Below are 26,158 nucleotides of genomic sequence, written 5' to 3'. Positions count from 1 at the left end.
GCATGCATTGCAAATCCCTTCTGTGTGAAGGGATACGTAAATCGAAAGAATTGGGAGAAATAGTGAATAACGTGAATAGTCAAGTTTAGCCTCTCACATACCGATTAGATTAAAAACAACATCGCAATTGCTGACCAATTTAACTGCATTCGTAGTATTTTTCAGCAAAACGCGGCTGTGCTTTGGACAGACGCCCTGTTCCGTCTGGGGAGGCTGATAAGTTTTGGCCACGGGAACCCTACCCCAGTGAGAAACAGCACAAACTATTGCAAAATCCATTTTCTAAACACAATTTAAAACTTCTGATTCCTGGTACAGACCACGTGCACTGACAACTCTTCACCCATATGTATCTCCTTGAAACAGCTGCATTACGGAACTGGGACAGACGTTCTCATGCACATTTAAAACTTCCATTGTGCATTATGCTCTCACGTGGGAGCTGTATGACTGGTGACGCACTGGGTGTTAGAGGGAAGACGCTTTGATTAGTGCTTGCTGATATTTCAACATATTTCTGCTGTTCATTGGGCCAAAAGATCGAGGCAGGGAGTAGACGAGATGATTAGTTGTTTGAGTGCATTTATGAGCCGCCTCTCTGCTTTGCAGGAACGGCCAAGTTGAGGGGAAGGAACCCAAAGCAATACAAGATTAAAAAACCACTGGGGTTACATATATTTAGACTTGGTTTTTGTTCGCAGGAGCTGCTTTCCATCCACATCTCAGGCTGACAGACAGCTTAAATAGATGCCCTCACCCCCTCTCCTCAGGCAATGAGGTTATTTGATCTCTCTAGCAGTCTCAGGACAAGACAGCTCTTCTTCAGCAGCCTGATGAAAGCCTTGGAGAGGGAGAAGGAGCTACCTTAGGAACAAAGCCAAGCCCAAAGTTCTCCATAGTCAATATTTAGCTCAAAGATCCGAGCCTTGGATCAATATTATTACTTATTTCATATACATCCTGCCTTTACTCCAACAGACCTTCCAAACGTCCTTATTTTCCAGGGACATTCCTGGATTTACAGAAGCTGCCCTGGTTTCTGATTTGATCCCAGAATGTCCGCTTTTCCTTGTTTTCATCGGAGAAATGTTGGAGGGTATGGAGTTATGGGACCCCCAGAGCTAAAGAGATAAGTAACTATGCAACCTTTTGAAGACATCCGAAGACATCCCCTGTATGGGGAAGTTTTTAATGTTTAACATTTTCTTATGTTTTTATACATGTTGGAAGCCAGAGTGGCTGGCGCAACCCAGTCAGATAGGCGGGGTATATTATTATTATTATTATTATTATTATTATTATTATTATTATTATTATTGAATAGGATGTCCCTATTTTCATCGGAGAAATGCTTTAAGGATGCTTTAAGGAGCTCAAGGTGGTGTACAAGATTCCCCCCTCCTCGTTTAATCCCCCACAACAATCTGTGAGGTAGGTTAGGCTGAGAGGCAGTGAGTGGCCCAAGGTCACCCACTGAGCCCCATGGCGGGGATTTGAACCCTGGTCTCCTAGGCCCTAGTCCGAAACTCTAACCACTACACCACACTAGCTCAACGTTCTCGTTGCATGGGAAAGCACCAGGCTTGTGATTTTAAAAAAAACAAACCAATTGTGCCAACTGTTACGTATTAAGATTAGCTGCAGTTCTCACAGGGCCACCAGTATGCAAATGAAGGATTGAGAACTGTCGCTCACTGATTGGTTAGATGGTTGGGAGTTGTTACTGTTACAAGTTGGGACGCGGGTGGCGCTGTGGGTTAAACCAGAGCCTAGGACTTGCCGATCAGAAGGCTGGCGGTTTGAATCCCTGCGACAGGGTGAGCTCCCATTGCTTGGTCCCTGCTCCTGCCAACCTGGCAGTTCGAAAGTATGTCAAAGTGCAAGTAGATAAATAGGTACCACTCCGGCGAGAAGGTAAACGGCGTTTTCGTGCGCTGCTCTGGTTCACCAGAAGCGGCTTAGGCATATGGCCACATGACCCGGAAGCTGTACGCCAGCTCCCTCAGCCAATAAAGCGAGATGAGCGCCGCAACCCCAGAGTCGGCCACGATTGGACCTAATGGTCAGGGGTCCCTTACTGTTACAAGTTACTTAGTATTCTATAAAGCAGCCAGCTAGGCTGCAGTTTGTCTGACTCCAGGAGCAGTTCTAACCGCTGTAATAAAGAGCTGTGGATCTAACAGAGCTGTGTCATTCGTCCACCAATTACCAATGCCAGCTTTCATTTGATGGTGGTTTTGCGGGAGACTCTATGTAAAGTAATGCAAATTCCAGAGGATCTGTTTTAATTCTGCTGCACCAAACAGAAAAGCAAAGTGTGTTTGTGTGTGTGTGTGTGTGTGTGTGTACACTCTCTTTCTTTCAGTCTACTGAAAGGGGATGGAAGCCCACAGCAGTCTCCGAATTCTAGACGTGCCCATAGCTCCCCAAAGGAGACAAGTAAGTTTTAAAATTTAAGACCCCCTTAAACTGCACCTTGGGAAGGGAGGGAGGGAGGGGGGAAGGGAGGGAGGGAGGGAGGAATAGAGGCAGAAACACAGACAGACGAAGGCTTTCCACTCCAAGAATCTGGATAGCTTCTGGTCAGCTCTCCACAAAATGGCAATTAATTGGTTGGGTTCTCCAGCATCCATACAAAGGCCTTTTTATTTTAGCCTGCTTCTTCATAATATAGATATTATATGCCTGGCTCTCGTTTCACATGCCACTCTCCCACGAGAATTAGGCATTATGAGAAAAGGCCAGTGTATAATTTCTTTCGGAGCTGAATTGCCCCTTTCCTTGCAAAGCCTTGCCTTTAATAAACAGAGAGGTAGTTCTGGAGTGGGGAGGCAGAAGGCGAGACTTGCTTCTCGAAGACCGTTTGTGAAGGAGATGTGGCTGGAGCAAAGCTGGAGCTGGGCACTCAAACGTCTAGCCATTACGCTGCAGAGGATGCATGAGAGAGAGACATCAGTATGACTACTGCAGGCATGTGGGTTCCCTCACATGCGCCTCCCTTTTGCTGGAGATGCGCTAAGGCACAGCTTGACCAGGTCAGAACAGCCACAGCTAGCAATGGACCGATCTGCTCACAGTGGTACCTCGGGTTAAGAACTTAATTCGTTCCAGAGGTCCGTTCTTAACCTAAAACTGTTCTTAACCTGAGGTATCACATTAAGCTAATGGGGCAGCCTCCTGCTGCTGCTGCCGCGCGATTTCTGTTCTCATCCTGAAGCAATGTTCTTAACCCAAGGTACTATTTCTGGGTTAGCGGAGTCTGTAACCTGAAGCGTCTGTAACCTGAGGTACCACTGTATTTCTGTTTCTCATTTTTCCAAGCTTATGTTCAGTTCTCCATATTTGCACATCTGTTTGTGATATAGCTCACAAAAGAGCGGGAAAACCTCTAGCAATCCCAGCAGCCTTTGCAACTGCAATCCCATGACCCTTTCAGTTCCCATTATCCCTGGACCAATGGGATGATGAGAGTTGTAGTCCAACAACTTGGAGACCCAAGTTTGGGAAACACTGGACTTCCTCTGGGGTCCCTTCCAACTCTACAATTCTAGGCTTCTATGGATCATTACAGTTAGTTTCTGTGGTGTTCACAGAAAGGGGGAAGATGTTAGTTTCTGTTTGTGCCACTGTGCAGCTGCTTAGAGTCACAGGACTCTGTTTACATTCCAGAGACCTTCCAGGCTGTTGGAAGTCTCACTGGAGACGGATGTGACGTTAGTGGTTTCCTGTTCCTTTGTTCCTTTGTTCAGTTGCCTCTGCTTTCATAGAGAGAGGATGTATATTTCTTTGCTGTCTGCGTAGTAAGAAATAAAGCATAGCAATGTAGCCATAAATCTCATCACTTCCCTGTGCTGGAAACTCTGCTGAACGGGAATGTGCCTGAGGCTCAGGGTGTCAATTATCATTGGGGGCGATTACGGAGGAAGATGAGCGTTATCAGCTCGGTCAAACGCAGATCCCGATAATTACTGCACCCCCAGAGCCCAGGATCAGCAAGCTCTGCTGCAAGAGGTTTGAAGAGCCCTCTGCTCCCCTTCCCAAACTTGCCAGGGGCAGCATTCAGAGCAGGGCACGGCTGCTGCCATTCCTAGATGTGGTCCCTGGCACTTTTGGCCTCACTCTTGTGATAGGAATTTTATGGTCTTAGATATATGGTAATGTTCATAACCGCACGTACATACTGTATTTTTCACTCTATAACACGCACCTGACCATAACACGCACATCGTTTTTAGAGGAGGAAAAAACATTCTGAATGAAACAGTGGATGTATCATTTTTGTGCTTCATGCTGTGGCCACAGACATGTGATCTGATGGTGAATTTGGGGTGACCCAATGCAAAAATCCTGAGAATTCCTGTGGATCCATGCTTTGTAACCACGTTTTTGCACCGTTGCAGCCCCAGGCAACAGTGGGTGCATGATTTTTCTGGTGCAGGCTGTAGCCATGGACATGCTATGTGATCTGATGGTGAATTTGGGGTGACCCAATGTAAAGATCCTGAGAATCCCTGTGGATCCATGCTTTGTAACCACATTTTTGCACCATTGCAGCCCCAGGCAACAGTGGGTGCGTGATTTTTTTGGTGCAGGCTGTAGCCATGGACATGCAATGTGATCTGATGGTGAATTTGGGGTGACCCAATGCAAAGATCCTGAGAATCCCTGTGGATCCATGCTTTGTAACCACATTTTTGCACCACTGCAGCCCCAGGCAACAGTGGGTGCGTGTTTTTTTGGTGCAGGCTGTAGCCATGGACATGCTATGTGATCTGATGGTGAATTTGGGGTGACCCAATGCAAAGATCCTGAGGATCCATATGGATCTATGCTTTGTAACCACATTTTAAGTGGGGAGCAAAGGAAAAACAAAGAAGGGACATGAGAGGGGTGTGCAGAGAAGCAGCTGGCTAAGAATGCAGGAGAGGGATTTAACGGGAGGGAGGAAAGAAAGGCAAAAGTTTCTCCCCGCCCAAGCCAGCCATATCTCTCTCTCTCTCTCTCTCTCCCCCCCCCCTCTCTCTCCCTCCCGCCCCTCTCTCTCTCTCTCCCTCCCCCTCTCTCTCTCCCTCTCCCCCAGCAGCACCGGAGCACAGAGAGGAACTCTGCTTTCCCCTCTGCTTGCCTGGAGGGGAGGGGGTTTCCCTGCTCTTTGTTCCGTTTCAGCAAACACAGCAACGAAACAGAAAAGGGTGGGCAGTAAGACCCTGAGGCAGAATGCAGGAAAGCAGCCACTTCCTCTTTTCAGGTTTCCCTTCTCCGTGAAGCGGGATTTGATTTTTGCCTGATTTTTTGGCTCCAGGGACCACACATTCGCTCAATAACACGCACAGACATTTCCCCTTCCTTTTTAGGAGAAAAAATCTGTGTGTTATAGAGGGGAAAATACGGTAGATCAGCACAGGAAGACCGACCTGGAACCATTTTGATTCCTAAACTGACCAAATGATTTCTCTGAAAGGTCAAAATGGAAAAGCCTCCCCATTGTCTTTTCCTTCATAAATCCTGTCTTAAGGGTATGTCTGTGTTTGAATAGGGTGTGAGCCTGTGACATGGCCCAGGAACTAAGTATTTATCATTACAAAAGACTGGCCAGGCTCCCCAGGCAATCCAATCAAGTAACCTGCCAGACAGGAGATAAACAAGGACAGGAGAAAAACAATATTCAAATTTCTGTTTTAGACTGCCTTTTCTGTGATGTAGGTGTGATGTCTCTGAGGGATGGTCTTAGGTTACACCCCTTCTGTGATGTATGTATGATGTTTCTGGGGGTGGTCTTGATCTACAGGGTGGTCTTTATAAGGCCTTGCGTGCCATTTTTTTGGGTTCCTCTTCCTCTCCTGCAGGTGAGGGGAACACCCTGTTGCAACAGATCAATAAAGATCAAGCTTACTAGCTGCTTTGCTTCTCAATATTCTCTGGTTGGGCTCTGACCATATTCTCTCCTACCAATAGGGAACCTATGTAAGGACTCTATATGGGCTCTTGGATACCCCATAAGGGAAAAGGGCAATTTTTGTTTACAACACTCTGATGCTCCACCACAATGTTTCCTGTGACCTTACTGCCACATCTTGGCATGGGGCGCAGCAACGATGGCTCCCACACATCTGCTTTCACAGATTTAAGTCTGTCTTTCACTGGCTAAGACTATGGGATGAGCTGTCGGTGCCGCATGCTTTGCTTTAAAAATCCCCAAATAAAGCAATCTTTCACAGGCTCCGAGGAAGGAAATCAGAACGGGTGCAATTTTGCAGGCACCCTGAGCAAAGCAGATTGGAAAAATAAGCTTTTCATTATGGTTTGCAGGCCCAGTTGCAACGGCTGAGGCACTCAGAGCTGGAAAACATTATCAGGAAGCTTCCCTTACTTATCTTGGTCAGGCATATTTTTTCTTAAATTTTCAAGCACAGGAATCGAAGTGTAGAAGGTCTCTTTTAACAGCAGGTTAACTGGAGCCTGCCTTTTAACTTTCACACCACATCAGAGGCTGGCAATTTTGTTATAATAAGTAATAATAATAATAATAATAATAATAATAATAATAATTTATTTATACCCACCCATCTGGCTGGGCTTCCCCAGCCACTCTGGGCGGCCTCCAAAAGAATATTAGAATGCTATAATACATCAAACATTAAAAGCTTCCCGAAACAGGGCTGCCTTCAGATGTCTTCTAAAAGCCTGGTAGTTGTTGTTCTCTTTGACATCTGGTGGGAGGGCGTTCCACAGGGCGGGTGCCACTACCGAGAAGGCCCTCTGCCTGGTTCCCTGTAACTTGGCTTCTCGCAGTGAGGGAACCGCCAGAAGGCCCTCGGTGCTGGACCTCAGTGTCCGGGTAGAACGATGGGGGTGGAGACGCTCCTTCAGATATACTGGACCAAGGCCGTTTGTTCCTTGCTCGGGAGCAGAGGTTTGCTTCTTATTCAACTGATGCAGCTCATGGGCCAATCTAGATATTGAATCTTTGCCTTAAATGTGCAAGTATTATTATTTTTTAATGCTGCCTCAAGGGGCCTGAAAAAATGCGGAAGGTGTGGAAGGGGGTGAGCCAGGGAAAAGCAGAGAAGGATTTAACTCTTTACTTTCCCGCTGTGTTCTTCACAAAGATCCTGTTCTCTGAAGCTGGCATCTGCTTTGGGAAGAAATTCCCGCACTGGTGCCCATGGGGATTTCTTCTCATGCAAACACCAGGCTTCAAAGGAATTTCCCCCAGGAGCACAACCGGGGAAGGAATGGGTTAAAATCCACACACACAAACACCCTGAGTCTGAACGTTTGGCCTTGCATCTCCTCCTTATTATAAAACATCACTTTGATAAGACAGGTTTGAAGGCTTCCTGTCGAAAACTATTTTTCACAAGGGCTGCCAATTTTCTTTTCTGCTAAGTCTCCTTGAAGAGGTGGGGGACTCTGGATGCCTCCAGATTGGAGTTTCCTGGCAGGTGTCATCTTCGGCATGTCACCAATGCAGTAATACTGCGTTAGCGGTGGGTTTGTACTGAACCGTCCACCCGTCATTCTGCTTTAATAGCTTCTCAGGGATGCTTCTCCAATGTTATTGCATTACAGTGGTACCTCGGGTTGCGAACGGGATCCATTTCGGAGCCCCGTTTGCAACATGAGCAGAACGCAACCCACGTCTGCACATGCACGGGTCGTGATTCGCTGCTTCTGCACATACATGAGCGGCGAAACCCAGAAGTAACCCTTTCTGGTACTTCCGGGTCACTGTGGGACACAACCTGAAAAGATATAACCCGAAGCAAACGTAACAAGAGGTATGACTGTATTGCCATTTGGAAAGGCAAGTTTTTGCTGTTGTTGTTATTCAGCAATTGGACAGTGGCAAATCAGCCATACATCTCTCCTGCCAACCCCGCTGCACAGCAAGCACCAGTGCCCGTTGGGTGCTCAGTAACTGCAAAATGCTAGCAGTCACGGCACGGTTGCTACCTCTTTGGCAGTTTGGGTGACACCAGTTTCTGGGCACAGAGATCCATGTTATCAGCTGGTCTTTGCAGCTGAAGCTGCGGTTAAGACACAGGAATCATGTGGCACAGCTGTCACATGGAAGGTGGATCAAGCTTGCTTTCTCCAGCTCCGGAGGGTAGGACTCAAACCAATGGCTTCAAGTTACAAGGAAGGAGATTCCGAGGCAACATCAGGAAGAACTTTCTGACAGTTCGGGTTATTTGACAGTGGAAGGGTCTCCCTTGGGAGGTAGTAGACTCTCCTTCCTTGGAGGTTTTTAAGCAGAGGTTGGGTGGCCATATGTCAAGGATGCTGTAGCTGAGATTCCTGCTGTGATGGCCTGGGACTTGGGCTCGGACTCGGAACCAGAGGAGTCTCAGTCCACACTGGATCCCTTGCCTCAGGCATCATCTGAACCAAGTCTGGGGCCTGATCCTGAAGAGTCCCAGTCTGCACAGGTTCCCCTGCAACAAGCACCAGCTGGGCTGAGTCAGGGGGCTGAGCCTGCCCTGGCTCCAGATGTGGGGATGACCTTGTTGCCTTCAGCTGGGCCATCGCTTACAGCTGCTCTACTACCAGTTGGGTCAGGAGAGGCTGAGGCGGCCTCTGGGTCTAGTAACTTACTGACATCTCCTGAGCTGCAGAAACTGAGGTCTGAGAGAAGGAGAGACCTGAGTACTTGCAGAAGGAGTGCTCGCCTTTGGGCGAGACAGGGAGGTGAGTCACCGGGGGATCAGGACCGGCCGTTACCCCAACAGAGATAAAAGGCTGTCAGACCCCGTCCCAGGTTGCGGGAGCAACATTGCTGTTTGCTAGAACCCGCGTGAGACCCTGTGCCTGACCTAGCCTTGTGTCCTGCCTTGGCCCTGTCGGACTGACTCCTCATGGAATCCTTGGACTCGGGACCAGACCTGGACCGCGTTGATCAGGTTAACCCCCGGGGCCCAGCACACCTGCCTAGATGACCCTCAGGGTCCCTTCCAACTCTTCAATTCTATGGTTTGACTTCACCCCCAGAGGCATACTCCACTGTCTCTCGAGACAGACAGATGCCAACAAGTAAGGGATGACGGTCATTCTTTAGGGATGCAGGGTGTGGAAACTCCAGGTGTTGCTAGACTACAATGCCCATCAACCCTGACCATTGGCCATGCTTCCTGGGGCTAGTGGGAGTTGTAGCCCCAGAATCTGGAGGGCCACAAGTTCCCCCAGCCCCATGCATTGTCTCCCCAAAAGAAAACTTTAGCATAGCCAATGAGAGGAGATCAGAAAGAACCAACAACAACAACAACAAACACATTCAGAATAGGGTGAGCTTGAACTTAATTTTCACCATTCAGCCAGCCTTCCATCCTCCAGCCAGTGAGGGACTGTGCAAGCTTAAAGCACGGTGTCAGGGGTTCAGGAGCAGAGGCGAGGGCAAGGGAGGAAACAGAGAGCGAGGGGGAGGAGGCAGAAGAAAGGATGAGTGATGACGACGACCCGAGATCTCCGAGTCTTTCCAGTGAATCAGAAGATTCACAAAAAGGAGCACCAGTGGCCAGGGCAAGGGGGGAGACTAGGGGGACACCCCAGGAAGAAAGAGCCAGAGGGGACTCAGAGGGGAGCAGTTGGAGATCGGGACCAACGTCACCGCCAGAGAGTAGGAAAGAGGAAGAGCGCCAGGGAGCAAGCGCTGGCAGCTCGCAACAGGAGGGAGGGCACGAGTCAGGAGTGGCCACACCTTCATCGGGGAGCGAAGTGACGGTTAGACGGAAAGTGGAAGGTTGGGCGCGCGCGCCAAGTTCAAATGCACAGGAAGGTGGCGCAGTAGGCAGCCCGGAAAGGGAGCCAGGTCCTAAAGCCCGGCGCAAGGAGACAGGAGAGTCAGGGGGGTCAGCGTCAGAAGAATCCCGGAAGGAAGAGACCCAGGGGGGCAGAGGGACCCAGAGGAGAACTGTCAGGCGGAAAAGGTGGAGCGGGGCTAGGATATTAAGTTGGTGCGCAAGGGGCGGAGACTCAGACGGAGCTTCGCCGATCTAAGCATAAGACGTAGGGTTGCACGCAGCAGCTCGAGAATGGAGACTGTAACTCAATAAAGACTTTTATTTAACGATCGCTGACTAGCGTGATCCTCTGTGAGCTAGGATCTGGAAGTAACCCTGACAGTAAGCTCCGTCTCCTCAAATTGTGGGCATCCACGGCCTCGCGGAGAGGAGGGAAAGCGGGTGCCTACAAGAGAGCTCACGAACGGCAGACAATATGACGGCCGAACAGCAAATAACGGAACTCAGAGAAGCAGTTTCACGACTGAATGCCGAGGCGCTGGCGTCCAAGAAGAGAGAGGAGGAAGCAGCTGCCGCCTACAGGGATCTCCAGGTCAGGTTGGACGTGCTTACGAAGCAAGGGCAACAGACACCCAAATCAGAGGGGATTGGGTTGGGGAGACGCACAGGCGGTCTAGTCTCGCACTTCGATGGGAATTTGCAACAGTACCCCAACTTTAGAGCAGACGTAATGTGTGCACTGCAACTACTGCACAAAGACTTTAGAGATGAACAAGAGAAAGTGGGGTTCATCATGTCCCATTTGCATGGAGACGCAAAAGCATGGCTGCGCAATTTGTGGAGAGATAAGGATCCTGCGCTCCAAAATGCGGACGCCTTTATTAAAGCGATGGATGGCTGTTTTTTATCAAGCATTGACGTGGATCTTGCCCGAAAGGAGGTGCATGGACTAAGGCAAGGGAGGGCCAGCGTAAGGCAGTATCATGCCCGCTTTTTCGCTTTGGTCAGTGCCCTGGAATGGGACAGAGATTCGGCTCCTGTCAGAGACCTTTTTTGGGAGGGCTTGCACAACTCGGTTAAAGATGAGATTGCGAGGGGGGAGAGACCCCGGACCACGCAGGAGATCGTTCAGAGGGCGCTGGCGGTGGGGGTGCGGCTGGAAGAACGTCCGTGGAGCAGGGACGAAGGGCGCAGCGGACGCGAACCAGCCAGGGGCTCCTCCTTCCTTCCCAGAGAAGCAGCGCGTGCGCAATCCACGCCTCCAACAGGGGGAGGGGTGGAACCGATGGAGGTTGGGAGTGCAAGGGCTCAGTCAGCAGCCAGAGCCCTAGCACCGGCAGCAGTGAAAGCGAAGCCTCCTAGAGGGAACAGGAAGTGTTATATCTGCGAGGATCCAGGGCATATGGCGAAAGAGTGTCCCCGGAGGCTCCACAAGCACACTGCAGCCTCAGCAATGGTGACTGCAGCAACGCAGCACGGAGAACCACAGCAGGGAAACGACGATGTCTGGCTGGAGGAAGAGGCACTGGGGCCCAGCCAGACGTGTCAGTGAAGCAGTCCCCAGAGATTTTACCGCCCATGGACCCCCTCCCGCCCAAGCCAGTAGTGAGGCTCACCGCATCGCTCCAGCTACCCAATGGAATCACCATGGACGTGCCAATCACCGTCGACTCGGGAAGCAATGCAGACTTCATAGGGCAGGACTTTGTCGACCGGCACGCTATACAGTTGCTGCCTGCCACGCTGCCCCTGCAGGTTGTCACGGTGGATGGCAGGGAGCTGTTAGGGGGGCAAGTGGTGAAGCAGACGCCACCTATGGTGCTGCGGCTTGGAAATCACAGGGAAATCATCAGCTTCAACGTCACTCAACTCTCGGACACGCCAATTGTATTGGGCATGAGTTGGCTGGACAAGCACAGCCCGACGCTGGCTTGGTACCAGAGGCAGCTGACCTTCGGCTCTTCCTTTTGTGCTGAACACTGCATCATGCCCCAGCAGGAAGGGGAGCAAGAGGAGTCACAGCTGCTGCTAGGCACGCTGCAAGCGATTCCCCACAAGTACGCAGAATTTTTGGAGGTTTTCTGCGAGAAGGAGGCAGACAAGCTACCCCCCCACAGACCATATGACTGCAAAATTGACCTGCTGCCGGGGGCGGTGCTGCCCAAAGGGAAGCTGTATTCCATGTCTGAAGACGAACTGCAGGAACTCAAAGAGTTCATAGATCATAATTTGAAGCGCGGTTTCATCCGAGAGTCCCAGGCAGCGGGGGGCAGTCCTGTATTCTTTGTGAAGAAGCGAGACACGCCCCAAAAAAGACTCGTAGTGGACTACCGCATTTTGAACAGTGTCACCAAGCCGTCGGACTTCCCCATGCCCCGAATCGACGACCTCCTCGCAAAAGTACGCAAGGGCAGCGTGTTCACCAAGTTGGACCTGCGAGGGGCGTACAACCTCATTCGCATGCGGGAAGGAGATGAGTGGAAGACAGCCATGTTCACGCCCCTGGGCACCTACGAATATAGAGTTATGCCTTTTGGATTGCAAAATGGCTCCCACGTTTTTCAAGCTTTCATGCATCACGTGTTGGCGGGGCTCCTCTACAAGACGTGCGTCTGTTTCTTGGATGACATCCTGATCTTTTCGGAATCGCAGCAGGAGCATGACAGACACGTCAGTGAAGTGCTGAGCAGGCTCCAGCAACATAGGCTTTACGCCAAGCTGGAGAAGTGCCAATTCGACGTGACGGAGGTGGATTTCCTGGGCTACAAGTTGTCTGACAAGGGGCTCGCCATGGACAGCGCCAAGGTTCGAGCGGTGTTGGATTGGAAAAGCCCACGCAACCGGAAGGAGGTCCAACGGTTTGTCGGCTTCGCGAACTTCTATCGCAAGTTCATCAAAGGCTTCGCTATGCAGACAGCGGCCATCACGGACACGCTCAGTTCCAAGACAAAGAAGTTCATCTGGACAGCGCAGGCGGAGCAGTCCTTTCAGGCACTCAAGCGTCTTTTCGCGTCGGAGGAACAGCTGCTTCATGTCGACCCCAGCAGGCCGATGAGAGTTGAAACAGACGCCTCGGACAGGGCCGTCGGAGCAGTCCTGCTGCAGAAGGACCCGCAGGGGGTTTGGAGGCCCGGAGCGTTTTACTCCAGGAAGCTCAGCAAGTCCGAACAGAACTACACCATCTGGGACAGGGAGTTGCTGGCTAATCCGCTAATAGGGCTAATCCGCTAAGCCGCTAATAGGGTTGCTTCACAAGACGGAAAAAAACGCTAGACGAAGAGACTCGCGGAACGGATTATTTTCGTCTTGCGAGGCACCACCGTATATAAGTTGGCGCCAAATGGCACCTTAATCATAGGTTACGGTCCCAACAATGGAATGTCTATTTGCCAGGGGGGTTGGGGTCCTTTTCCAACCCTACAATTCTATGATCTCAACTACATTGCTTGACTATAGCTTGCTCTTACAACAATTCTCTCGTCCCAGTATGCAAGAAGGAGAAACACACACAAAGGAATTGGACATGCTATTAACTATGGACTAAGGCAGAGGTTTGTAAACTGTGGTTGCCAAGCTGGCGCCCAGAAATCTCCACGTAATCGCAATTGGAGCTTTACCAGTAGCAAAACACGCCTGGCTAGTTTTGAACACTGGCGAATGTGAGATGTGAGCAACTTCCATAAAGTGTGCAGTTGGCAGAGGCTGGTTTGAAAGGGTTCAGAGGGATCTGGCTGAGGGAATTTAGAAACAAAAGTACAGGGCGCCATAGAAAACACACCAACACAGGCCGTGTGTCGCACCGTGCATTTAAAGCACTTTTGTGATACTTTGTGTGATACAATGTGTTTTTATGGTATCACAGCCCTTTTAAGTATATGGTGTGATTATGGCCATAACATATCATCATAACATCTTACGCATTATAGCAAGTTGTGACTTGAATGTTTGGAAGCCAAGATTATATATAAATACATTGTTTCTTGGATGAAACCCTTAACGTTTTCTAAAAGTAGAGTTTCAAAAAGATGAATTATGGAGGTTATCCTTTCTCTCTCTCTTTTAAAGGAGGAGTGTGAAGAAAAGGCAGTTGAGGAGAGGTGAAAAAGAAAAGAAATAAAGAAGAAAAAGAAATAAAGGTGAAAAAGAAAAGAAATAAAGAAGAAAAGAAAGAGATAAAGAGAATTCTCAGAACTGTAGTTTGCAATGGGTACAGGGAACTGTAGCTTTGTGGAGGGTGAACTATGGTATTATGTATTGTATTGCATTATTATTTTTTACTATAAGTCGCTTGGAGACCTTCGGGTGACAAGCAACGAATAAGTTTAATAGATCATCATCCTTTGTGACAGACTCAACCTGCATATAAGAGGTCCATCATGTGTTCTTGCAAGCACGCAGGACATGCATAAGTTCCTACAAGAAACGGGTACCCACATCCAAGATGCGTTCAGTGCAAACAGCCCTTAGGAATCTCGCCTTTCTGCATGTGTACGAATGACAAATTGTGCAGTGGAGTAGAAAACAATGCAATAATTAAAACATGCCAAAGATCAAGTGCCATAGATTTAAATCACTTGTCATCTAGTTCAGTACTGTCTACTTCGGTGGTTTTAACCAGTGTGTGGTGGCAGCCTTGGGGGCCTTGAATGATGGTCAGGGGTGATGTGGGTGACCCTGGTCTCTGTCCCTCTTTCCTTCCCTCCCTCCTCTGATGCCCTCTTGTGTCTCTACCTCCCAGAGGCTTGCACAGCTGTTTGTTGAAGCAGCCCTTGCTATAAGGTCCTCAGGTGAATGGTGCCTCTGGGGCTGGCAGGGGGTGCTTCCCAGGTCCCTGTGGGCACCTCTCTTTGGGGCGGGGGGGCAATTCAGAGACCGGGGGGCAGCAGCAGCTGCCTGGAGGAGACCCAATGAGAAGGAAGAGGGGAGGAGGCTGTGGGAACACTCTACAAGGGAAGGGTATTCGAAAAAGGGTGAGGGGCTGCCGGCTATGCAGGCAAGGGGTGTCATAACTGAGCTCCTGAGCCCCACAGGGATGCTGTGGAAAGAATGTAGTTGGGTAAGGGAGCTGTGGACCCAAAAAGGTTGAAAACCTCTGATCTTGGATAAAATGACAGGAAGGATTCGAAAGCTGTGGGACCAGAGATTTACAGAAGATTGGAAGAAATATACGAACTATTTGAAGAGCAACTGTAATCAACAAATTACTAGTAGGACTACAAGAAGTTTGTAAGGAGGAATATATGAAATATTGCAAAGAAGAGAGACATTAGTTATGATATTTAAATGTAATAGCGAAAGTAAGAAATGTAAACAAAGTGAAAAGATTGGAAAATTTTCAGATTTGTATAAGATATAAAAGTATGTTTAATAATTGTTGAAAATGATATTATATGTGTGTGTGTGTGTGTATAAAGGGACCCCTGACCATTAGGTCCAGTCGTGACCGACTCTGGGGTTGCGGCACTCATCTCGCTCTGTAGGCCGAGGGAGCCGGCGTACAGTTTCCGGGTCATGTGGCCAGCATGACTAAGCTGCTTCTGGCCAACCAGAGCAGCGCAAGGAAACGCCGTTTACCTTCCCGCCAGAGTGGTACCTATTTATCTACTTGCACTTTGACGTGCTTTCGAACTGCTAGGTTGGCAGGAGCAGGTACTGAGCAACGGGAGCTCACCTTGTTGCAGAGATTCAAACTGCTGACCTTCTGATTGGCAAGTCCTAGGTTCTGTGGTTTAACCCACAGCGCCACCCATCTCTCTCTCTCTCTCTCTCTCTCTCTCTATATATATATATACACACACACACCTCTGATCTACTCCGACTGTCAACGACTCTCTGGGGTCTCAGATAGTTTTCCCCAACCCTACCTGGAGACACCTGGGGCCTTCTGCATACAGGGCAGAAGTTCTTCCATTGAGCTGTTTTTCTCTCCTTAACAGAAAATGCCTGTCCAAATAGAAATGGCCGCGGTTCTGGAAAACCTCCAGGTTTTTCCATAAATTGGATGTGACAGGTGAGGAATGCGTCATCATGGAGAGAATGCAGAAGGTGGGAGGCCTCTCTCCCTCACATAAAACTACAGCTTAGGGACAATCCAATAAACCTGAGTTGCAAAAAGTTTCAGGAAGAAAACATAAAGACCCCCAAAAAACTCCCAAGGTACCAATTTATCATTTGTGGGCTGGAACATCTGGCTAGCCACTGTGAGAAAAGGATGATGGGCGAGATGGGAGTCTGCTTTGATCCAGCAGGTCTCTTTGAACGCTCTTGAGATACAGAATTCACTACTACAAGACACTGCAAGGTTAATCTGAGCTGTGATTCTGGTCTGAGAAGTCTCGTCTTAACAGGCCACTTATCCCCATTGTTTTAAACCAGAAGATATCAATGTTCCAACAGAAAGCGGGCGAAAAACCAGTGCAGTCCCTTTTGCGAATAACAGTGTAAAACCGATTGCCGGCAGGCCCTCAGTAAAGACCCTGAGTCTATTTAACACAGTGCCAGATTTATATAGGCGAAACTTCTGTGCCACATATAGATGGAAGCTTGAGTTTGTCCAAGTCAGTAGGATCTTAGTGCTGTTACTTAAGTGGATTCTCCCATTTACGGTACATTTAAGGTGTAAATTTGGTACCAATATTGCAAAAGAAGATACCAAGAGCTGTGCTGAATCAGGCCCAAGTCCCAATTAGTCCAACTGTTGCCTATGGAAAGCTTTGCAGCAGCATCACATACCCTCCAACGAGTGGGCTTGCGATAAGACGGAGTGCAAGTATGCAATGAAAAATTAAAAGATTTTATTAATTCCTTTTTAAAAGATTCATGTTTACTAGCCTGGAGTATGAGTGTGTAATAAAAAAAAATTAAAAGGTTTTATTAATTCTTTTTAAAGGATCCTAGTTAACTTGCTTGGAGTATAAGTACACAATAAAAAAATTAAAAGATTTTATTAATTATTTTTAAAAAGATTCTAGTTTACTAGCTTGGAGTACATAATAAAAAAAAGATTATTTTTTTAAAGACTCTAGTTTACTGGCTCAGAGTATGAATGCATGATAATAAATGGAAAGATTTTATTAATTCTTTACAGAAGATTCTAGTTTACTAGCTTTTTAAAAAAGACTGAAGACATTCACAGGGGGTCTCGATGGTTTTTAGCCGTGATAGCTAAATGGACCCTCCATAGCCACAAGCAGTCTATCTCATAGGAAATTATATAGAGTCAAGCCATTAGTCCATCTAGCACAGTACTGTCTACCCAGGCTGGCAGCAGCCCTCCAGAGAGTCTTTCCCAGCCCTGCCAGGAGATGATGGGAGTTGAACCGGGCCCATTTTGCGTAAAAACCTTCTGCTACATGGGGGGTGTCAACCCTCTCGCCTTCGTAGTCAGGCAGGAGTGTAAATACCACCAGCAACGACCAGCTCCACGGTCAACGTATCTTGGTACTGGATCCATTCCTCAGCCGTGATTTGACCACGAAAACCCTTCGGACTCCAAGTGTGTCCGAGCCGAGAGAGGCGATAAAGCCCCAGCACTAGGATCTGCGCTTATCTCCAATGGTGATCCCTTGCCCTCCAATATTAACAATATCGTGCATGTGAGAAACCTGGACTTTGGGGCAGTTTGTGCCCATTTGAGCACAGCTCTCTGACCCTTAGATGGAAGATTTTGAGGTGGGTGAGGGTTCACCTATCCCATCGTCCCATCTCTGTGGGATTGGCTGGTGGCCCAGGAGGGAGTGAGGGAACCTTGGCTCGGCTCCAAGCAACAGAGTAAACGGCAAAAGGCAGGCCACGCAATGCAGACTGCATAGACATTCATCCAAGCCAAGGCTTCCGTGGAGCAGGGAGACAGGTGCCACCGTGGAGCAGGGAGACAGGTGTCACCTGTTGGGTGACACCTGGCTTGAGAGCAGTACATGTGAAAAGGATCTAGGAGTCTTGGTTGACCACAAACTTGACATGAGCCAACAGTGTGACGCGGCAGCTAAAAAAGCCAATGCAATTCTGGGCTGCATCAATAGGAGTATACCATCAAGATCAAGGGAAGTAATAGTGCCACTGTATTCTGCTCTGGTCAGACCTCACCTGGAGTACTGTGTCCAGTTCTGGGCACCACAGTTCAAGAAGGACACTGACAAACTGGAACGTGTCCAGAGGAGGGCAACCAAAATGGTCAAAGGCCTGGAAACGATGCCTTATGAGGAACGGCTAAGGGAGCTGGGCATGTTTAGCCTGGAGAAGAGGAGGTTAAGGGGTGATATGATAGCCATGTTCAAATATATAAAAGGATGTCACATGGAGGAGGGAGAAAGGTTGTTTTCTGCTGCTCCAGAGAAGCGGACACGGAGCAATGGATCCAAACGACAAGAAAGAAGATTCCACCTAAACATTAGGAAGAACTTCCTGACAGTAAGAGCTGTTCGACAGTGGAATTTGCTGCCAAGGAGTGTGGTGGAGTCTCCTTCTTTGGAGGTCTTTAAGCAGAGGCTTGACAAACATATGTCAGGAGTGCTCTGATGGTGTTTCCTGCTTGGCAGGGGGTTGGACTCGATGGCCCTTGTGGTCTCTTCCAACTCTATGATTCTATGATTCTGTTATTCTAGGTGCCGGCCATGCTCCAAGAGCACACTGATCAGTGTGTCAAGCAGGGAACATGTTTTTCCCAGTCCTCCCCTCCGGCCTTTCCCCATGGCTGACATTAAGCATCTCCCCATCGCTCCAGGAGTTTTTCTTAATAAAAAAGGGGAAAGGCAAGCCTTGAACTGATCAGGAGCTCATGGCTTTGCTCAGCCAATTCCAAGGGCCTTGGGGAAAAAAGAGTTCGATATCTGTTCTTTGGGCCTGTTTTGCTCAGCCCTAAATTGTTGATTTTCTTCCCAGTGACTCTGACAAAGATACTGCCAGAGCCAATGTAGTCATTCTTATTCACATGGAGAGGGTTCAGCTTTCCCAGCTGTCTAATTCTGCAACCTCTGGCAAGACACGTTTTTATGCCGGCCTCAGTTTCTCATCTGTAAAATGGTAATGTTTGGGGGCCTGCCTTGTGGATGGACTACAGGGTGTGAACATGGAATGTTCTTGTAAAACACTGCTTGCAAAGCACTTCATTGCTTTGTTGTTGTTTTAAAATGGGCCCACCCCATAAGAATCCTATGATGTTCTCTATTGCTCCCATTTTACAGGTAAGGGAACTGAGGGTGAGAGTGGGAATGAGAATGTGACTCGCCTCAGGCCGCAGAATGACTCTGTGGCAAAGATGGGTCAGGAATCCTGGTGCCTCTATTCAATGGATCAAGACAGCTTTCACTTTAATTGAAAACACATGGGGCGATGGTCCGTTCCTAATTAATGCAACGTACTTGCTTTATAGGAATGCGGGTGGCGTTGTGGGTTAAACCACAGAGCCTAGGACTTGCCGATCAGAAGGTCGGTGGTTCGAATCCCTGCAGCGGGGTGAGCTCCCGTTGCTCGGTCCCTGCTCCTGCCAACCTAGCAGTTCGAAAGCATGTCAAAGTGCAAGTAGATCAATAGGTACCGCTCCAGTGGGAAAGTAAACGGCGTTTCCGTGCGCTCCTCTGGTTCGCCAGAAGCGGCTTAGTCATGCTGGCCACATGACCTGAAAGCTGTACACCAGCTCCCTTGGCCAATAAAGCGAGATGAGCGCCGCAACCCCAGAGTCGGCCACGACTGGACCTAATGGTCAGGGGTCCCTTTACCTTTACCTTTTTGCCTGCTTTATAAGTTGAGCACATTTGCTTTATAGTTTGCACTGCTGTTCTTGTGCCCTTTTTACAGAGTGATCCTGCACGGCCAAAGGCTGAATAGGAAGAATCTGTGGCAAAGGTGAGGACTGGACACAGGAGATTAAAAATCATAAATCTGATGTATTGAGGTTGGGTTGGAGGCATGTGGAGCAGGGGAGAGAGATCTTCCAGAAACATCTGGAGGAGGGCAATTGCAGAGGAAACAGAAATGAAAGGAAAACAAAATAGACTTGAATCAACTCAGGACTGTTATTTCCTCGGGGGTGTGGGGAGAGAAAGACTACTCTCTGGGGAGGAGGGAGTGAATAATGTGGAGAGAAGCAGGAGTCAAGGGAAATGCTAACAGAGACATTGAACGCACTTTTATTACTTATGGAAAATCTTTCAATTAAAAAAAATATCAAAAAAGATATAGGGATAAATGAATTAGAAATGGGATGATAAATGCAGATATGTATTTAGATATAGGGATAAATGTAAAAAGGTAAAGGTAAAGACCCCTGGATGGTTAAGCCCAGTCAAAGGTGACTATGGGCTTGAAGCGCTCATCTCGCTTTCAGGCCAAGGGAGCCGGTGTTTGTCCACAGACAGCTTTTCGGGTCATGTGGCCAACATGACCAAACCGCTTCTGGCGCAACGGGACACCGAAACCAGAGCAGCGCACGGAAACACCATTTACCCTGCTGCCACAGCGGTACCTATTGATCTACTAGTACTGGCGTGCTTTCAAACTGCTAGGTTGGCAGGAGCTGAGACAGAGCAATGGAAGCTCACTCTGGTGCAGAGATTCGAACCGCCGACCTTCCAATTAGCAAGCCCAAGAGGCTCAGTGGTTTAGACCACAGCGCCACCCTATACATTTATAGGGATAAATGTATTTCGATATAGACAATGTGCTATTGTTTATACGGACCATGAGTTGTGGGGGTGGCTGGGAGATAAATCCAACAACGTATATTTTATGAATTACTGAAAAAGGTGAAGGAGGGCAGCATTGTGAAACTCCAAAACCCCATCTGTCCCCTGGCCAAACCCTCTGCCCAAAACACAAGCAAGACCATTACACTTCAACCTCCCCCTTCCCCAGCAATTCTCTGCCACTTTCACACAACCGGGGCAGCAGACAGGGACGTAATCCCTGCAGTTTTGCCAATACTGAATGCGGCAAACTTCAGAGGTGGGTCCCAAGTAAGAAAATGTACATGTAGAGACAGTAACACAGACAAGAAAGGAGGGGGGAGAGAGAGAACAAAAGAAGGGAGGTGTATTGAAGAAGGCGTATCCAAGCTCCAGTGCGGTATAACCGTTATCGAGTGTTGCACCACGACCCGGGAGTCCAGGGTCCGTGCATTCAATAAATATGAACCAGAGGTCAGGGTAATAAAGGCGGGGGCAGAAATAATCTTTGCATCTAGCTTGCGAAGGCAGCACGTGGCGGGCGGAAACCGGCCACACAATTGTAGGCCAGACAGAATAGATCGGAAATTCTTGCAACCAGCTTTCCCTTCCTCTTGCGCCCACCCACGCACCCCCCCAGCAAAAAACAAAATCTCCAATAGTACTCTTTGTATCTCCGTTATTCAGACTTGGCACAAGGGCAATACAGGAAGGTGACAGCAGCAAAGAGAGGGATTGCAGTCTCAAAGGCAAAACATTCTGGCCTGTCTTCTCCAGCTGCTCTGATGTGTAATCAAAGGGTGCTGTGCCGCCAAGGTGGCTTTCCTGGCACCCTTGCGGCACCCTTTGATTGACAGCATGGCAGCACATTCTGCTCTTTGTGGCTTTAATATCTTTGCTTTGTAAATAACAGCATTCTAGCAGCCAACGGCATCCTGCCACAAGGCTTCCGGAGCAAACTTGTCCGGCATGTCCTTTTCAACGCTTTGAAAACTACCTCTCCCGCACAGGATTGCAGCCTGCAGAGTATTTAGAAAAGGTCACATGCTTTATCTCTCGCTCTGATACAGATAAGGCCATCATTTCCATCCGCTCAGGCTGCCATCCTGCGGGAGTTCGCTCTGCAAAGCTGCAGTGTCACAACTTGACTTCGCTTCTTATGCCGACGAATTAGCTCGGGGTTACTGTTTTGGGGGGAAGAGGGTCTCCAATAATGGCGATGTAAAAATAAAAGCCACCCTATCCAAAAATTGACGCACCCTTGCCCGTTTGGAAATCAGGATCTACTGAAGCCAGGAGGGAAGCTGGAAGGGAAGCTCTGCAGGGGGAAATGTCCTACGCTCCATCAAGTTTTTAATTTCTTCTTATCAATAAAGAAAGAGGAGGCAGGATTCATCCCGAGGGCTAGCCCCGGCCTCCTGCGAAGGAGAGGCAAGCGGCGCCCTTCCCTCCCTGATCCTGGGTGTCCCCGTGTGCCCTTGGGCTGCCCAGCTGCGCAGCCCGCCTCGGGTGCCCGGCTGGCACTCACTCACCTGAATCCGGCCACGGCGCTGCGGTTCCTCCGCCAGGCTCTGCCTTGCTGCAGCAGGACTCCCTGCACGACCTCCTTCTCGTCCGGCAGCCGGTAGACGGGGAAGATGTACAGCCAGCAGAGGACAAAGAAGCCCAGGGCGCTGGCGCCCACCGGCAGCCGGGTGCGGGGGCCTTTGCACGCCAGGAGACCCGCCGCCATCCTCCGATGCCGTTTCCCCGCCTTCCAGTCGCTCATCGGGAGCCAGCGGGCAGCTCCCGGCGCCGCAGGAGCCGCAGTCCCAACCACCACCTCATCCTCCGGGGGCGAAGGAGCGCCCCATGGCCAGGGCGCCGCCGCCGAAAACAGCAGCAGCAGCAGCGCGTTCCTCTTCCTCGCCGATGCGCCCAGGCGCGCCGTTCCTTCTCCTCCTCCTCCTTCTGCCGCTGCTGCTTAAAGACGCCGAGGAAAGGGGTGGGGGCTGCAAGGAGGAGGGAGGGCGGGCAAGCCCACGGGGCCCCCCATGGCTCGTCCGGCCTTGCAAAGCCTCCGCCGCCTCCCCCCGCGATTTCTAAAGAGGGAGGGAGATCCGAGAGAGAGGAAGAGAAAGCAGAGCGCAGCTCGCATGTGCTGCCCGGCTCGCTTCTGCAAAAAGCTGTGCAAAGCGCAGCGGCGCCCCGACGGAGCGGCAACCCGCCTGGGTCCTCTCCTTGTCGGCTGCGAGTCTGGGGAGGGGAGGGAGGGGAGGGGTTGGGATCCTCGAGGCTGAAAAGCAGCGTAAGGAAAAGGGGGAGGGGGACAGAAGGGGGTGTGGCGGCGGCGGCGTCTGGCTACGACGCGCGGAGGCTCTGCCGGGTTCCTGCGCGCCCCAAGCGCGCCCTAGCCAAAATAAGAATGATCTCTTTCCCCCGTGCGCATTCACCCACAAATCACACCCACCCGCCCACATGGAAAGGGAACAGGAGAGGGGTGAGCTTGGCCACTTCGTCTCTCCGCTTTTCTCTTTCTTTTGTTGCTCTTGAGCTTTCTGCCGCAGGCAAAAAATTTAAAAATGAAAGATTTGGAGCAGCCAGCAGAGGAAAAAGAAAAGAGGCGAAGCGATGGGTATTATTCCTAAAGAAAGAAACCGGGGATGTCTAAGGGGGTGGGGGTGACGAAATCAAAAGCTTCTATTGTTTTCCAAAGATAAAGCGATCGGGGGGCGGGGAGGCCGAGCTGATGTCTAACAATAAAGAAACGTCGAGGAGGGGGGCGGGGGGCGAGAAGATCTCGCCTTCTTGAGGATTTGGGGGTTGAGAGGAGAAACGGGGCAGCTGGAAATCTTGGCCGAGGTGAAAGCGCTGCTGGGGAACACAGATGCCTGCTCCGTCTACAAAGGGGGGGGGGGTTGCTGGTGGCGCTTCAGAGCGAGGGCCACATTCCCGTCTCTGCGACCTTCCGCGGGCTGCACGCCAGGGCTGGGCGGCGTGAATGTATGTGGTGGAAGTGTTACCTTGGTGCAGTAGGCTAGTTTCTACACACACACACACACCCTCTATTCTCCAGAAAACACCAGGTAAATTCAAGGACACTGTCCAGCCTGGAAAAAGCACTCAAGGAAGGTATAGGGTAGGGTTGCTTAGGGGGTGTGGCTCGGGAAGCATCATTTGGCCCCAGCCTGGGATTTCCCCACCTGTGGTCTGCCTTGACTGACAGTAGCTCTCCAGGATACCATCCAGGGGGTAATCCTAGCCCTACCTGAAGACACCGGGGATTGGATTTTCTGTTTACCTCTGTTTACAGCCAGGTGTGCTGCAGACCTTGCATAGGCGCCGACTCCATGGGGCTTGAGGGGGCTTGAGCCCCCTCAAAAATTTTTTTGGGGGGGCTCAGCCCCCCCAATAATCTCGGGCGCCCTTGCTGCCGTCCCCCGCCTCCTCCCCACCTGCTCCCTCCCCAGCCAGCCAGCCAGCCGCGCGCCCTAGCTGGAGAGCCCCGGCCGTCCCCCGCGAGAACAGGGGAATCCCCGGGGGCGGGGGCTTCTGCCTCTAGCCCCAGGTTTCCCGCATATCAGCTGTTCCGGAGCTGATTAATAGGCAGCAGCACGCTCTCCCCTATTCGCTCACGAGGGGGCGGCGCCACTTTATTTGCATATTCATGAGCTTATTTGCATATTCATGAGCTTATTTACATTTCACGAGCTTTCCCGGCCCCCCCAATATTTTTTATAAGTCCGCGTCCCTGAGACCTTGTACCAATGCAAGGCAGTCTGTGGGTTCCAGCAGTCTTTGGGGTTCCAGCCCCACATGGGGGGGGGAGATTCCTGCATTGCAGGGGGTTGGGCTAGATGACCCTCATGGTCCCTTCCAACTCTATGCTTCTATGCACCTGCAACCCACATAGCCCCCTAACAGACCCCAATTTAGTTAATTGTCTTCTACCTCCCTCCACACTCCATGTTGAGACTCTGGGTAGTAGTCAACTCAGTGGTACCCAAAATAGAGCCATTGAAATTAATTCACAGAAGGCCTATTAATTTAAACAGACTTACTCCTGAGTAAAACATAGCAGAATACCACCCTGGGTCATTCCACGCCAAATCACCTGATTTTAATACTCGACCGTGCTCTCACGGCTCAGATTTTCTTCCCAAAAATTTTATGTGGTTATTTTATAACCACAAAAAACACCCTCCTTATTTTTAAAACATAACAAGTACATAGTTAGCCCATTCTACAAAAAAAGTATGATACATGTTTTAGTTGTGGTTCGCGCCCTACGGCTTATCGAACCTACTGGGAATAAAATGACAAAAATTCACTTTGAATGGTCAGTGACCCTTTTCTGTGGCACTTAATACCATTTTTATACCTTATTTTGAAAGAGACCACAATTAGCTTTATTTTGATACCCAAATAAGCCCAATTGGTTGAAAAATAAGCGAAACAGGGTTTTTTAAAAAAAAAAACTGACACAGAAATTGCATTAGTCTAAATCATGCGAAAACTGAAAATTTTAAAACATTCTCCTGTGCCCAATTTTGGACCAAAAAAAAATCTTTAAAAAATAATTTGAGGTTATCTCATAGGTATCTACACATAATTTTTTTTTGAAGAAAATCTTTGTCATGAGAGCACATGGCCCCAGTTGATTTGGCATGGAATGACCCCCCTGGGACTCAATGACATAAGTCAGACTTTCCCCTGGCACACAAACATATATGATTTGTTTTAACCATTAATCTGATGAGCTATACAGTACCTGGAAGCTTGACAATTACTCTGTGATATTTTGGTTAGCCTAATAACAGCATTGCTGTACTGTGGATTTAGAATATTTTCTTAAAGGTCAGTAGCTTGGCTTCTGTTTTCTCTTCACCAGGTTTACAGTCTTCAAGACAACAGGAAAGAAGTGGAGAGGCAGGAAGTGAGCATGACTTTGTGGAACACCCAGGCAGGAAGATGGGACCCTACCTTTCATTATTTATTATTATTATTATTATTATTTAAATGTATACACTGCCCTATACCCGGAGGTCTCAGGGCGGTTATGTCACAAGCTATCAGGCTTTACCCCTACCCCTTCAGAACAAGCCGGCATCTCACTTGAATCCTGCCTCCTTCCTGCCCTTTTCCTCCGTTTTCTCTGGTCATGAGGACCAGCGACTTGCAGAGCCCACTCCAACACAGGAAGATACTAAGCCTTCAAAGCCACTGTTATAAGGGCAGGTGAAGATTTTATTCTGTCGGTGAGACTGAATCCAATAGTCCATTCACACACACAAGGCAACAAAGAACCCAGTGTTAACCGGTCCTGGTATAGTGCGGGGAATGTTGGCACATGATAAAAAATATCCTTTATTGACGCTGTTGCTTCCCATAAGCCCAGCAGCCTAACAAGCTTTTCTGTTTCAAGGCTGAAAAACCAGATTGCCCACTTGATCACAACACTGAGCCATCTTTCACCTTCCAAGATTTTGTTTTACTTTGTTTTGTCCCAACAGGACTTCATGGATAAACAGCTGCAGCCAGCTGAAAATCATTTCCCTCTTGGCAAACACAGCTTATGATAAATTAGATAGGTGTGGATTTCAGCTTCAGTTGAATAATGGTATTTTAGAGAACTATGTGGTAAATAAAGACAAAAAGAGGGGCTTCTCATATATATGCAGCGTTTTGCCATTCTGCTTTTATCTCCTCCAACCTCCCCCCCAAAAAAGTTCAGCTTCCACGACACACAAAAATGTGGCTCTTGCCGGTTGCCAACAT

General features: G+C 49.2%; 1 protein-coding gene across 1 annotated transcript in view; it reads right to left on the bottom strand.

Annotated features, from left to right (window-relative positions):
• The window catches only part of ST8SIA1 (ST8 alpha-N-acetyl-neuraminide alpha-2,8-sialyltransferase 1), a 92,880-nt gene extending 70,231 nt beyond the window's left edge, over window positions 1–22,649 (bottom strand). Inside the window, exon 1 of the mRNA XM_082239219.1 lies at window positions 21,934–22,649. Coding sequence (XP_082095345.1) covers window positions 21,934–22,169 — 236 coding nt within the window. The 5' untranslated portion in view covers window positions 22,170–22,649. The remainder of the gene's footprint in view (window positions 1–21,933) is intronic.
• Between the last annotated feature and the right edge of the window lie 3,509 nt (window positions 22,650–26,158).

Source organism: Podarcis vaucheri (assembly GCF_965113315.1).
Source record: "Podarcis vaucheri genome assembly, chromosome: 10".
NCBI classification, from domain to species: Eukaryota; Metazoa; Chordata; class Lepidosauria; order Squamata; family Lacertidae; genus Podarcis; species Podarcis vaucheri.
Note: the sequence above shows the minus strand (reverse complement) of the source record. Positions and strands in the feature narration are given on the sequence as shown.